This window comes from Camellia sinensis, chromosome 1 (genome assembly GCF_055761805.1).
Source record: "Camellia sinensis isolate YWXY chromosome 1, ASM5576180v1, whole genome shotgun sequence".
NCBI classification, from domain to species: Eukaryota; Viridiplantae; Streptophyta; class Magnoliopsida; order Ericales; family Theaceae; genus Camellia; species Camellia sinensis.
The window spans coordinates 113,909,131-113,923,287 of NC_138961.1; the positions used below are offsets into that span (position 1 = coordinate 113,909,131).

At 33.4% G+C, this 14,157-nt stretch overlaps 1 protein-coding gene across 1 annotated transcript; it reads left to right on the forward strand.

Annotated features, from left to right (window-relative positions):
- The first annotated feature begins 12,186 nt into the window (after positions 1 to 12,186).
- MIND (septum site-determining protein (MIND)) lies at positions 12,187 to 13,643 on the forward strand. The gene has a single exon (XM_028209466.2). It carries the CDS (start codon positions 12,329 to 12,331, stop codon positions 13,316 to 13,318), a length of 990 nt encoding a protein of 329 aa, XP_028065267.2. The 5' UTR covers positions 12,187 to 12,328; the 3' UTR covers positions 13,319 to 13,643.
- Positions 13,644 to 14,157: the final 514 nt, after the last annotated feature.

Genomic DNA, 14,157 nt, shown 5'->3' on the forward strand with positions numbered 1-14,157 from the left:
TTTCAATAATTAGTTAGTTCAACTAGTTATTCGTTTTCTGTTTGTAATAATTAGTTAGCTTAATTAGCGTAGCTAGTTAGTTAGCTTATTCATTCGGACCCTCCTTCGAGAGGACGTAATGTTGTAATAAGTGTGCGTGCATGTGTGTATGTCTTCCAACCCTACGTCTTTCTCCCTTTTATTTAATCACTTTTGATGGTTAGATTAGGGACATGTTTCAAATTAGCATATCGCATGCTTGCATTCATTCATTTGTTTTGCATGCACCGAGGCTCGGCGCATCATACAAACTGCATTGCTATTTCAATATCTTCTTTGAATACGTGTTTAATCACATGTTGTTGAAATCGATTCATATGCCATATTAGTAGCCGAGCCTATTAATTTCATATTGCATGTGTTGTATTAGGCATGCATCTTTCTAACTAGTTTCTGTTTTGGCTTGGAGTACTCGGTGAGTTTTTATGCTTTAGCATCTTGCATGAGTGTGATTGCCATATTTCCATGATTTGCATACTTTCCATGAGGCTATGTGCTTAAATGCTAAACTACATGAATGCCTGTGGATGAAGGCTTATTGTTTGAATTGGAGCAATTCAACAAATGTGTGTTTTAAGCCCGCTTTGTTGAGTGGCAAATTATGTTTTAAGCCCACTATGTTTGGTAGCAAATTCACATCTTTAAGCCCACTTAAGGTGGCAAATTCAAACTATTTTCGTAAACAAACATGAATTGAATTATTCCAAATTGAGAAAACTAGTCTATACTTGCTTGTGCGCATCACATAGTAAAGCTAGTTTAATAACCATAATAAGAACATATAATGTTTATAAAATATCATATCATGATTAGTAGAGACCGATCTTTGATCAGGCGAGCAGGGGGTGCTCATTTCAGGACCTTCCCCTCTCGTACCTAAGTTCCCGAGCCGAGGCAACTTTGGTAATAACGGACACGTGGCCTTCGACACGAGTCAAGGTTTCCTAAATTTTTTCAAAAATAAAATATTTAGGTGGCGACTCTGTATTTGGCAAAGCAGTCCAAATTTTGGCATTATTTGATTTAAAATCGATTTTTCAAAAAGGTTTGTCGGATTTGGACTCTTTGGTGTTTATCAGTTTGACATTGTACTTGTGAGACTAGATTCAGAACTGCGAGAGTCCGAATTGTGAGGCCTTCTTTTCAACCCTTTCCGAAAGGCGGGGCGTGGAAAAAGGCGAGTCCATAGAGTTGTTATTGTGATTCTAGATATTGCTAGATGTGATGAATTTTGGGAGTACCTTTATTTGAGGTGGATATACATATATATATATATATATAGATATTGTTTAAAATTTGTGGAATAAGTGTTGAACTATCATATGGAATTGAGAAATCCTTTGAATAACTATGGTAGGTTACACGAATGAGGAACATTTTCTTGAAAAAAAGTAAAATATTTAGGTGGAGCATGCATGATCTTATATATCAGTAGGTTTGTTATTGTTTAGAAGAATTGGGATCTCTACTTGTCTTTTGTGTTCATTGCAAATTGTTGAAAACTTTTCAAGTGCGAAGACTTGAAGATTGTTTAAGATTTGAAGTCTTTTGTTTTGTTGGCCACGAGGCCTTATATGTATAGGCAGAATGTCCATGTGTTGTAAAGAGGGTTAATCCCTTTTGTTAATTTGTTTATCTATTTTTTCTGATGTAAGTCTAAGGGCATTTATTGTATTCATTGTATGTATTCAAAAGAGAGAACATTTTAATTTGTTCAATTTCTTATTGCTTCTGCATCTCTATTGTTATGAAAATGGACTTGATAATGGATATGGCAATGTTATTCGAGTAATAAAAGTTGAAGCGTTACAAATTCAATAGATAAGTGGTAATGTCCTTTCACCAACAAATTTCCAATAAAATGTCCTTATGGCCCCAATAATTTCACCCTTGTCCTTAATGACTTATAGAGGTGGGAATATGGATTTATCACTAATTTTCTCTAAATAAAATTTCTTTCAAATCTTACGATGAGATGGCATAATGATCTGTCATAAAACCAACTTAATTTTTGTAATAAAACTACTAGTATAGTAAGAGTATGATATCAAATCCACAAGGACTGATTAATTGCGTAAAAATCAGATTTGATTTCTATTTTAATTCTAGAGATTGTTGTTGGAACTTCTCCAAACTATCAAATAAACTACAAATTGATTCTAAAACAAAAATAAAAAAGTAATGATGATGAAAATAAATTAAAAGAGGTCTTGGGGCTTTTGAATCCACCATAACCTTGTAATGTGATTTGGCTTTTAACTATGGAAATTAAGTTTTCGTTATGACTATGACCTGTTGCAGCTACAAGTTGTAGACACTTCATTTTGCCTGATCCTATGACTATGGGTAATTGCGAGTCTCCCGATGACGAAATGGTAATTGCCCCATCCTTAGAAAGTTGGAGATTGCTTGAAGTTGCTATATTACTCTGTTTTGGCCAAAAATGGACTGTTTACAAAAATGACCGTTCTACCCCTAAACTATTTCTAGCTAAAAACAAAGTTTCAAACCCACAAAGAGAGAGAGAGAGAGACAGAGAGAGGGGGGAAGCCCGGTTGTATCTTGATTAATGAAATTTTCCAAAATTAGTGACTGATTTTATCAAAAACATTGATCGAAAGGCAATTTAGGTTTACTTTGACCACAAGCTAGCCAACGTTATGCAATTCCATACCTAGGCATGCAAATTGACACCTTGTTGCACATGTGCCCGCACGTGCCTTGTGCGATTGCAGCTAGTTCGTGAGGCCGCACATTCTCCCGACAGCCAGAATTAGAAACTTTGCAAGGCTGTTAAATCGACTTTGGAGGGAGACACTAGGGAAAAAGCGATAGCCAACCCTAGTTGCCTCCTTTAGCTTGTTCCCCAAGCTCATTGTGCCTAAAAAGCACCCCCACCCCCACCCCACTCTTTCAAGGGTTGAACTTTTTAGAGCAAATTGAGAGCTTTTCAAAGTGAAAACATTGTCTCCCCCCACCTTCTTACTCTAACTCCAAAATTCTCATCTAATAGCAACTAAAGGCAATCAAAAGATAACCTAAGGCTTGGAAACTTGGACTAAAATGAGAACCTAAGTTTGAGGGAGGCTTGTAAACTATGTTTTTGTTCGTGTTTCTTCGATTCTTTGAAACCAACGGGCAAACCCTTATCTTTTCTTTATTTCAGTACATTTTCTTACTTGTTTTTCAGTGTGTAGTCATGTAGGTGTGTTAGAATGGCATGATCATCATGTAGTTCATCAAATTTTTTTTTTTTGGCCTTTTCTTGCATGTTTCATCTATTTATTTAAAATAGGATGTTTAGGACTAAGTAATCATGTAATATTCATGCATTAAGCTTGATTAGAATCATGTAAAATATTCTGCACATTTTTTCATTTTTTACTTGTTAGTTGCTTTTTGTACATTATCATCATTTTAATAGCCTCAAACTGGGTTTAGGGCCATCATTTGTATTTTTAGTTGTATATTAGGTTCACATTTATTTAATGTAATGCATGAAAGACACTTGAATGGGCATTGTGGTAAGTCTCCTTGTTCTTTATATCATGTGTGTGTTTCTTGATTGCATTGACTTTTCAATAAATCAAGTTAAATGACTTTCTATGCAAAATTGTATGCTTTGGATGATTTTTATGAGTGTTATTTATTTTAGTTTAAGTTTATGACCATGGATTATTAAAATGCACTTTTACTTTTTAAAAAAAAATCATTTTTTTTATTGAAAAATATGACTTTACTATTTTAATCTAAAATAAATGATATTTATTTTATTCAAGTCATAGTTTTATGGTAGTAATGGGTTTAGACTCAAAATGGACTTGTTTGAAATAATTAATCACTAAAATCATAAAATAGAATATTAGTAAAGGCCAATCTCCGAATTGGGCAAAAGATGTCATCAAAATCAAGCAAAACCCATAACAAGTAAAACCCATAACATAGAATAGAATATTGAGCTAACAAGTAAATTCGAGGGCCTAAATGTGATGTCCCAGGTTGTTGACCTGACTTGAGGGTGTTTTAGGACTTTATTGTCCCACTTTCGGAACCCTTGTACATTGACTTATGTTTAGTTATCATGATTAGAGTTGTGTCTTTATTTCTTATGGATTTGCGAGGTAGAAATTTTTTAATTTCGGGCGTAAGGATGAAATCGGGGAATGTGGGAGTGCCTTAGGAACAATTTTGGGAAACCAGACTTTCCCATACATGTGGCCAAGAGGGCTCGCATGTGTGGATTTGTGCGATGGGAAATTGGATTTTCAAGCATGGGCTTGCACGCATAGTGGGCTGGACCCGCACGTGCGACAGGAAAAGAGGAGCAACTTTTGGGAATCTAACAAACTGCACGTGCAGAGAGGGTGCCCACATGCGCCGCACAGCTTGTCCAGCCTGGAATTTTGTGCACCTTTCACTCAAAAATCTAATCATCTCTCTCTCTCTCTCTCTCTCTCTCTCTCTTTCTTCTCTCCAAAACTTTCTAAGTCACACCAATCCCTTCATCCATCGAGATCAACAAAGATTTAGATACTAGTTCTTTAGACCAAAATGACGACCGTGTTGAGGGTGTCGTTTTAACTGGTGGAGATCAATTTCCAACGAGTTCAAATTTGGGGGTTTGTTCTTGGTTCTCCCCTTCTCTTCAAGAGATAGGGATTTCTTTAAATTTTATTAATGTAGTTTGTATACATGAATACATGGTATTGTATTACACAAATTTTAGAATCATTGTAGAAATTTCAAAGCATGTGTAATGGGAAATTAGGGCTTAGTTTGCGGTGTGCATTTCTTAATGTATTTCCTATCAAAGGTGATTTTTAATGTGTATTGAGATGGGTGGAAAGTCCAAAATAGAAAAACATAATTTTCTAGAATTTCATGAATTGGAGAAATTTGAGGTTTATAATCATTTTGGAAATTTGTTGTAGAAACCTAAGGTTTGGTTGGGTTGTATAAATTTGTAATTCGATTTAAATGGAGATTAGTTAATTGATTTTGGAAAATTTAAATAAAATCTTATCGATTGAGCATTGATAAAGATAAAGAGTGTATTATATGTGATTTGATTGAACTTGATGATAAATTGAGAAGTGCTTCATTGTGTATATTATTGAGTCCATTGAGCAGGATTATTTAAGTTGTTATTAGTTATGAATTAATATTGAAAGTTTGTAGGGCTTAATGTAATTGACTATTGTTGACATAACTAAATGAAACTTGTGTTTAATAGAGAGTGTTTCTAGAATTTCATTTGAATCGAGCAGTTTTCCTCATGTTTTTCAACCACAGAGCCTTTTATATATAGGCAGAATGCCATTGTAATTTATCAAGAGTTAACCCCTTTTTTTCACGTAATTGTAAGCCTAAGGGTATTTTTATCAATTGTAATTATTGGTGCCTCATATGTACGTATGAGAGTGAATTTTTATTGTTTTTTAAGTTAATGATGTAACTTTCGCATTCTTATTTATGAAAATGAACAATCATGATGGATATGATAATGCTAACCGAGTTCTAAAATATGAAACATAACACTAAATGTGGTACATTTCCACACTTATAACATAATAGACAAAAAAAAAAAAAAAAGAGCCCAATGATCTAGTACCGTAATCTACAACCAATTTTTCGTAACCGCCTCTACACGTAACTCATTAAGGAAAATGGATATGCAGTCTCAGTTTTGTTTTTGACTATTGATCAAATCAAAATGAACCAAGACAACAAAATATATAATTTAGTTAGGATTGCAACTTCATACATCCAAAGTATCAAAGACAGAAAAGTCTATGAGCCTTATTCTCAAGCCAATAAATGTACTTCCAACATAACAAATGAAAGTAGAATTTAAATGCCTACCTAGCAACTCAATGAAAATTAGACCAAATCAATTATAATAGTGAAAAATGTAAACATTAACATTATATGGCATTGTTACAAAAACAAGAAAAAAATTAATGCAGCAAGGGAACGAAACCTCCATATCACATCCTGAAACTATAGATATTGAAATACACCTTATATCTCTCAATAGACATGCGGAAGCTTACTAAATCTCAACTATTAAAATCTAAAACATTCCCAAGAACCATATTTCATTAACAAATGTCCGTTGATCCATACAGAATAGTATCATATGCACTTTTACATTCATAAATTCTAGAATATGAATCTATAGCAAGTGACCTATAACAAACAACATCAAATAAATACAAGTTTATGCCTTCAAGACTACAAGTTTCCAAGACATTCCTTGGTTACAACAAAAGTGAGTCAAAAGCCCAATACAACAAAGCCCAATACAAAAGAAAAGAAAAACTAAAACGAGCCTTTAGCTCCAAGATCCTCTTAAACTAATCATGTTAGTGGAGGCACGCCATCAACACCTCAAACCACGTAGGGTCAGCAAAAGCCTAGTAAAGATATCTCAATAAAGTGTATAATGTTTAACCATGTCATGCCAAAATACGAGTTTTACCCTATTTGAAACAATGGATGCAAGACTTCAAAAATCACATTTCTAATACTTTTCTTCAAATAGAAAATAGGACAGTAAATACAGTATTGTAAATCCTCGGTCTAGTATCTGCAAGTAGGCTATAAAAGCACTACCAAAAGCCACTTTACCGACTCCTAACCGGAAGGAATTAGCACCTAACCACGCAGGTTTTCAGACTTTCACCATGGACCTATAACCAAATTAATTATCTACAACCGCACCCCCTACACGGATTCACCACAGCATTTACCTCTTTTTCTCAAAAACAATGTAAGTGTTCCCAACATAACACATTACCAAAGTACTAAGTACAAGGTTCACAAATTATGATAAATGGGATGCGTGATTTGTGAATAATTCAATTGCCTAAATCACATGCACTTTCTATCACACGGCAATGCTATTCTCCACTGATAGCCCAAACAGTTATCTCTAATACAAAATTAAAATATAACAACTATAATTTAATCCAACACGATATCAAGATTTCCAAAATCGTCATGGTTTTCCAAAATCGTCATGATTTTCCACAACTACCACATCTCAAAGGTTTTTATAGAAAGAATAGAACTTTATCTCCAAACTCAATTTTCTTTTCAAAACCATCTCACAAAGCAACAAGTGAGGTTTAAGTTGAACAACAAGCAAAGCTCATGAGTGATCCCCTTTTTATGCACTAACAAATGAGTAATGCTAAGGACCCCAGATGTTTTACCAACATTTTTACCAAATGCCTCACATGTGTGTGGGACCCATATGGGACCCAAATGGTGTGGATTCCACACCCATGTGAGACCTTTGGTAAAAATGTTGGTAGAACATTTGGGATTCTTATCTTTTTCCTAACAAATAGATTTACCAAACCCCTGGCTTTTTCAAGCTCCAAGTTATCAAAATAACACATAACCAAGCTAAATAGAATACAAGTCATCAAGAAGATCCCTACATCAAAGGAAGAAAGAAGATGAAGAAAAAAAATCCCAAAAGTTGACCGCGACAGAATGATGATTTGTTCAGATTAGAAGGAAGCTCTTGACAAGCTCTACTTTTTATCCCTAAAGAGCTAACAAAAAGATGAGCCGAAGTGAGTAGATTTGAAGCTTGAAGGGAAAAAGCTAAGTTTAGAGAGAGATTGAGGTTTCATGGTTTAGAGAGGAAAAAGTGAGAGAAACGAGAGTAAAGTGAAAAAATGGAGAGTGCATGAGGTTCTATTTATAGTCTAGTTCAAAAGTGAGGTATAAGTCCTAAAGTCAACCAAGGAAAAGTCAAAAAGTCCAAAAGAAAAAAACCCAACCACTGAAATAGAAATTCTAGGTTTCTGGCAAGGGTCGACTCCTAGAGGAGTGGTGTCGACCCCAAGAAACAGTGTGCTTTGTTTAATTTTGCACCAGACAAGGTGTCGACACCCAAAGGCCCTGTTGTCGACCCCACAAAGAAGCAACGAAACAAGAATAAAAGGATCAGGTGGTGTTGACCTAAGAAAACAAAACCAAAATGAATAAAAGAAAGGGGAGCTAGTATTGACCCTCCTGGAGTTGGTGTCAACACCCATAATAGAGTTTCTGGATTTTTAAAATACTTTCAGACAACTCCAAGTGCGAAAGAACAATCCTAACAAATTTTTATCAAATTTTAAAGAACAATCCTAACAAATTTATATCATATTTTAACAAACTAAAACATTGATGTATCAATCCTAATGACCCTAATAACACAATTAACAATATTTAATATATTTTCAAAAACTCAAAGGACATAAACGTTACATGTTGTCTGTAATGTTGAGCACAATTTAGCTTTCCCACTATTATCAAAGTAGAGAAATTTACATTGTGTATCCAATTGTGAAGGTTAAATGGGCTCACCTTGGTTTACGTGACATCATATAATTGGTTAAGCCTATTTTGTAGCGCATGGTAATAAGGGAAATGACAAGAATGACCAAAGGAAAATATGCTATTAGAAAGAATATGTTTAGAATATCTTGAAAAACATCTACACGTACTTGGTCTCTAATAAAAGATTTGCTATAAACATACGTCCCTATGGCTTAACGTATGCCATAATTCACCACTCAAAACTCTTACATTTAAAAACAACCTAAAGAATATGAGGTGGAGGGAAAGAGTCAGTGCTAACATTTTTCAATTTGTGAAAATCATTTTTCAGGATAAAAGGAATATCTCATGATAAGATTAAATGGTATGCATCTAAATTTATTATAATTGTTTAATTTAATCATATTTATATGGTGTTTAAATTCTAGATATATAGATCTTATAAATCTTACCAGTGATATCAGACCTCCTAAGATTAAAACCGTAAAATTTTAACACATACATTCGTGACTCAATTTTGTCATTGTATTGAATGTTATTGATTTGTTTATATGGTTTTTATTTGAAACAAAGAAAGTAATAAAATTTCTAATTTTAATGCGGAAACTAAACTTATTTCATGATTTGGTCAAACCATCTAACTTGTATTTTTGATATTATGACCCTGTTTGGCGAGGGCTATTTTAGGTTAAAATTTACAAAAAGATAAAATAAGCTAAAATAGTTAATAAGACAAAATGTCAAATCAAACTCATAATCATTTCACTTTTTTTCTCACAAACATCACATCCAACTAAAAAAAATTTAACAATTTTTCCAAACACAAAAATTTTAACTTATTAAAATAGCCAAAAACTAATTTTTTTTTACAGCATTTCTTGTTATTTATTCACAATAATTTATTGTGATTACCCTGCTCGTTTGCTTCATTTTATATCCAAGTCCACTCTTCCCCTTTGATTCATTTTATACTTTAAGTCCAATTTTTTTTTGAGGACTGATTAAGACCCCTCAAAACTCCCCCCCCCCCCACACACACACACACACACACACACACACATACACACACACACACACACATATGTGGGGGTTGGAGATTGGGAGAGAAGAAGAAAAAAAAAATGGACCAATCAAAAGCAAAATGAGTCAAAGGGGTTGGGGGAAAGGGGGTCTTAAACATTTTTGTTTTTTGTTTTTTTTTGGCGCACCCCCTTGGCTCGCATCCAAAAAATAATTATAATTTTTCATGTTATAATTAGTTTTTTAAATAAATAAATAAAATCTTAATAACAAAAATCAATATAAAACAAATTTTGACATTTCAAAATCATCAACAAATATAAAAATACAACAATTCAAGTCTTAAAATATAAAAGATAAGATATGAAAACAAAATTACAATAATACGAATATTAAGTTGATCAAATCTCATTAGTCTAAAAAAAAAAAACACAGATGGATTACGTTTAAAATCATAGTACTTAATTTCTTTTAATCAATAATTCGTTAGTGATTATAGATAAAAAATAATATTATCATCTCTTTTAAATTAATATGTATATTTTTTTTTTCTTATTTATTGTTGTGCCTTTACACTATTTGTATTAATTTTGATCCATTTAACCTTATTAAATGGATATGTAATTATGTTAAAATTATAAGACTGCTTGTATTTTTTTTTCCTAAACTGCAAGATGTTAATATAATTTACCGAGTAAATTACACCTTGTCCTTTATGTTTGGTCATTTTTCACTTTAGACTTTAAAATTTTTCCCTCGATTTTAGCCCTTCGTATTTTAAATTCTTCTCAATTTATCCCTAAAGTTAATTTTTATTCAAAATTAGCACATGACATAAAAAATATAATATTATATTAGAGTTGGAGTGTGTCAGAGGTGTAAATAATATATAATAAACTACTTTATGCCATTAATTGCTGATATGTTATTGTCTAATGTTAAATATAAATTAATTTTTGAAATAATTTAGAAAAAAATTAGAAACATGAGAATGGAATGCTCCAGAAAAGAGAAAAAAATAAAATAAAACAAAATTTAAGGGGCAAAGAGTAATTTACCCGTAATTCACACTACACAATTTTGGAAAATTTTATTTGCATACTATATAAATTCTTAATGCACATCATAAATTATGAATAAAAATAAATTGCTAAAATAAACATTCCATTTAATTGTTTATATCAGCACAATTGATTTATATTCATAAATTTATATTTAAACATTTAATTTTTATTCAAAAATTTATATCTGAACACTATTTGTGGCGTGTATTGAAAATTTCCATGGTGTGCAAATAGATTAGGTTTGACTTCTCTCAAGTTGGCCATCGCAACTTGATAGAGCATTTGAGTTTAATTGGCCCATTTTGAGACCGATTTGAACCGTTCATTTTTTAGGTCTCGTCGAGTAAAATATTTATATAAAAAATCAAGATCCTCGAATATCGATAGTTTTATTTTTTAATCAAATTTATATTACAAAAAATTGATGGTTAATTTTAAAATTATATTTGTCGTCTATTTTTTTAAAACAAATATGATTCAGACATATAGTTATCAATATCCAATCATCTTCATTTTTTGCATTACTATTATTCTCAACGAGTTTTAAAAAGTGAATAGTTTAAATTATCTAAACCGGTCTTAAAATGGGCCTACTAAGCCAAACGGTTTATTAAATTGAGATAACAACTCAAGATAAAACAAACCCAGCTATACCTCATAATTTTTCATTTTTTCGTTGCACATTTAGTTACGACCTTTGAGTCAATGGTTATATGACCTACTATGTTCTTTAGTTATGACACATTGTGATGTTGTTTGTAATAAAATTTTGATTATGATCTAAAAGTTATTTGGTTATATCTCATTTGATGTTTAGTTATAAGTAGGGATGGATATTCATCAGCCGGGCAAGCCCTAGATAACAAGGGACTTTGTATGTACCAAAGCCCGGTCTTGCTCTAATATCGGTTCTCTACATTTGTTCAAGTCTAGTCCAAAAAAATAATTATAAATCTCAAGCCAACTCATGGGACTATATGTTAAAAAATATATATATATATTCTGTAATTAAATTCAATCACACTTTATATTTCTTAAATAAATATACTGATATTATTATAAATTGAAGAATTTTATATATTCAATAAATTTAATCACACATCACCATAAATATGAGTTTCAATAAAATTAATAATGATAAAGTATAGTTCCCAACAAATATATATATATATATATATATTATAATTAATTAATTAATTTGATAGTAGGTTGTTCTGAGTTAAAATTATAAATCTCAAAGTCAATCTATTAATATATCAAACTAAAAATGTTAGTTTATGTCGACCCTATAAATTAAAACAACTTTCCTAAATCTAAAAAAAAGATAAAACTGAATAGGGCAGCTGGAGGAGCCAAATGAATCAATGTCCATCTCTATTATAAGGCAATTTTTTTTTTAGGGCAAATTACATATATCTCGTCGAAGAGGTTTAGTTAAATTATAAATATCTTCTTGAGGTTTTGAAAATTACAGATATTCTTTGACGTTTATATTTTTATAACAAATTGTTCCTTAAAGTTTATATTTTCATAACAACTTATCCCATAATTTGTTATGCAAATAATACTTTCAGAAAATATATGTAATTTTTCAAATTTTAAAAAATATCTATAATTTTACTAAATCTTAAAGAGGTATATGTAATTTGTCCCTTTTTTTATTATAACTTTCATAATATTAAATAATATTATTTGTGATAATCGCTTGTGTACGCCATAATATGTCCCGAGAATCAGCTGGTCCCAGCCCCCTCTCTCTCTCTCACTCCCAAAGAGCACTCACAGTCCTCACATGGCATGACTTGTGTCCGCAGACCATGTTCTTGCTCTAGCCCTAGTCTCTCTTTGTTTACAAACAAACAGCAATGATATCCTCCTTGCAACAACTCACTAACCCTAAACCCTATTTTCTCTACTCTCCCCTAAAGCCCCCCCAAACCCCAAAACCATATCATTATCAGAGGACCAAACCTTCCTCCCGCAACAAAAGCAGCACTAGATCAGTCCTCCAATACAACCGCAAGCCCCAATTAGCCGGAGAAACCCCAAGAGTCGTCGTCATCACCTCCGGCAAGGGCGGCGTCGGCAAGACCACCACCACCGCCAATGTCGGCCTCTCCCTCGCCCGCCACGGCTTCTCCGTCGTCGCCATCGACGCCGACGTCGGCCTCCGCAACCTCGATCTCCTCCTCGGCCTCGAAAACCGAGTCAATTACACCGTCATCGAGGTCCTCAATGGGGATTGCAGGCTCGATCAAGCCCTAGTCCGCGACAAACGCTGGTCCAACTTCGAATTGCTCTGCATTTCCAAACCCAGGTCCAAACTCCCTATTGGCTTCGGTGGCAAAGCCCTAGTTTGGCTCGTTGATGCTCTCAAAGATCGTCAAGAAGGTTGCCCTGACTTTATACTCATTGATTGTCCCGCTGGCATTGATGCTGGCTTCATTACTGCCATTACTCCGGCCAATGAGGCGGTTTTGGTTACCACACCCGACATCACGAGCTTGCGCGATGCCGATAGGGTCACGGGTTTGCTTGAATGTGATGGAATTAAGGATATTAAAATGATTGTGAACAGGGTTCGGACAGATTTGATCAGAGGTGAAGATATGATGTCAGTGCTTGATGTTCAGGAAATGCTGGGATTGGCCTTGTTGGGGGTAATTCCTGAGGATTCTGAGGTGATTCGGAGTACCAATCGAGGGTTTCCACTTGTGCTAAATAAGCCGCCTACGTTGGCCGGTTTGGCATTTGAGCAGGCAGCATGGAGGTTAGTTGAGCAGGATAGCATGCAGGCAGTGATGGTGGAAGAGGAGCCGAAAAAGCGGGGCTTCTTCTCTTTCTTTGGAGGGTAGAAAATTGAGCCCATTCTGAATTTTGTTGCGTTGAATTGAATTTGTGGATTTTTTGGGTTGTGATTTTGGAGCACAAATATTTTGCTTGTGTTTTTAGTAGTAGCTTTTTTCAGGGGAGATTTAAAGCTATGTACAGTGGGAAGGAGGAGGTAAGGTTCGTCTTTTCTTGTTTTGTTGGTTCTACTGTTTTTATTTGATAAGTTGAATTCTAGTAGTGTTTGCAATTAGAAGTGATGTTTGCAGTTTGTGACTTTGTATCAGCTCAATTGTAATTTATGATTCGATAGCAGTTTTGATTAGCAAAAGGCATACTTTTCGTCTCCAACTTAGTTGTTCATGTGTATGTCCATTGATTCTTAAAATCCATCAAGATGATGTTGATAATGGGTAACAATAACTCTGGGTTCTATGCTTTCAAAGGTGACTTTAAGATTGCGTTACATCTTTAATAAATTGCCTTCCATAACTAAAATGGATTTTGTTCTTTGGGTGGATGTCTTGATGCATAGAAATTAGACTTCTTTTGACATGTAATAGATATTGAAATTAGTTCTACAACTTGATGATTAGTCACATTTGAGGTCATGGTTGTTAAAAGTATTGTTCAGGATTGAAAGCCATATCTTGCTGAGGAGGTAAAATATTTTTATGGCCTTGAAGATTTATTCTTGAAATAAATTTCAATATTGTACTTGGGTTGGAATTTCAATTCCTTGATCAAAAGCAATTTGCAAGCCTCGGTGGAATTTTGCTACACATAAGGTTTACTTTGAAGTTGAATTGTTTTGATAGGTTCATATTCATTTATGCACTTTTAAACCTAGTTTATGACAAGTTAA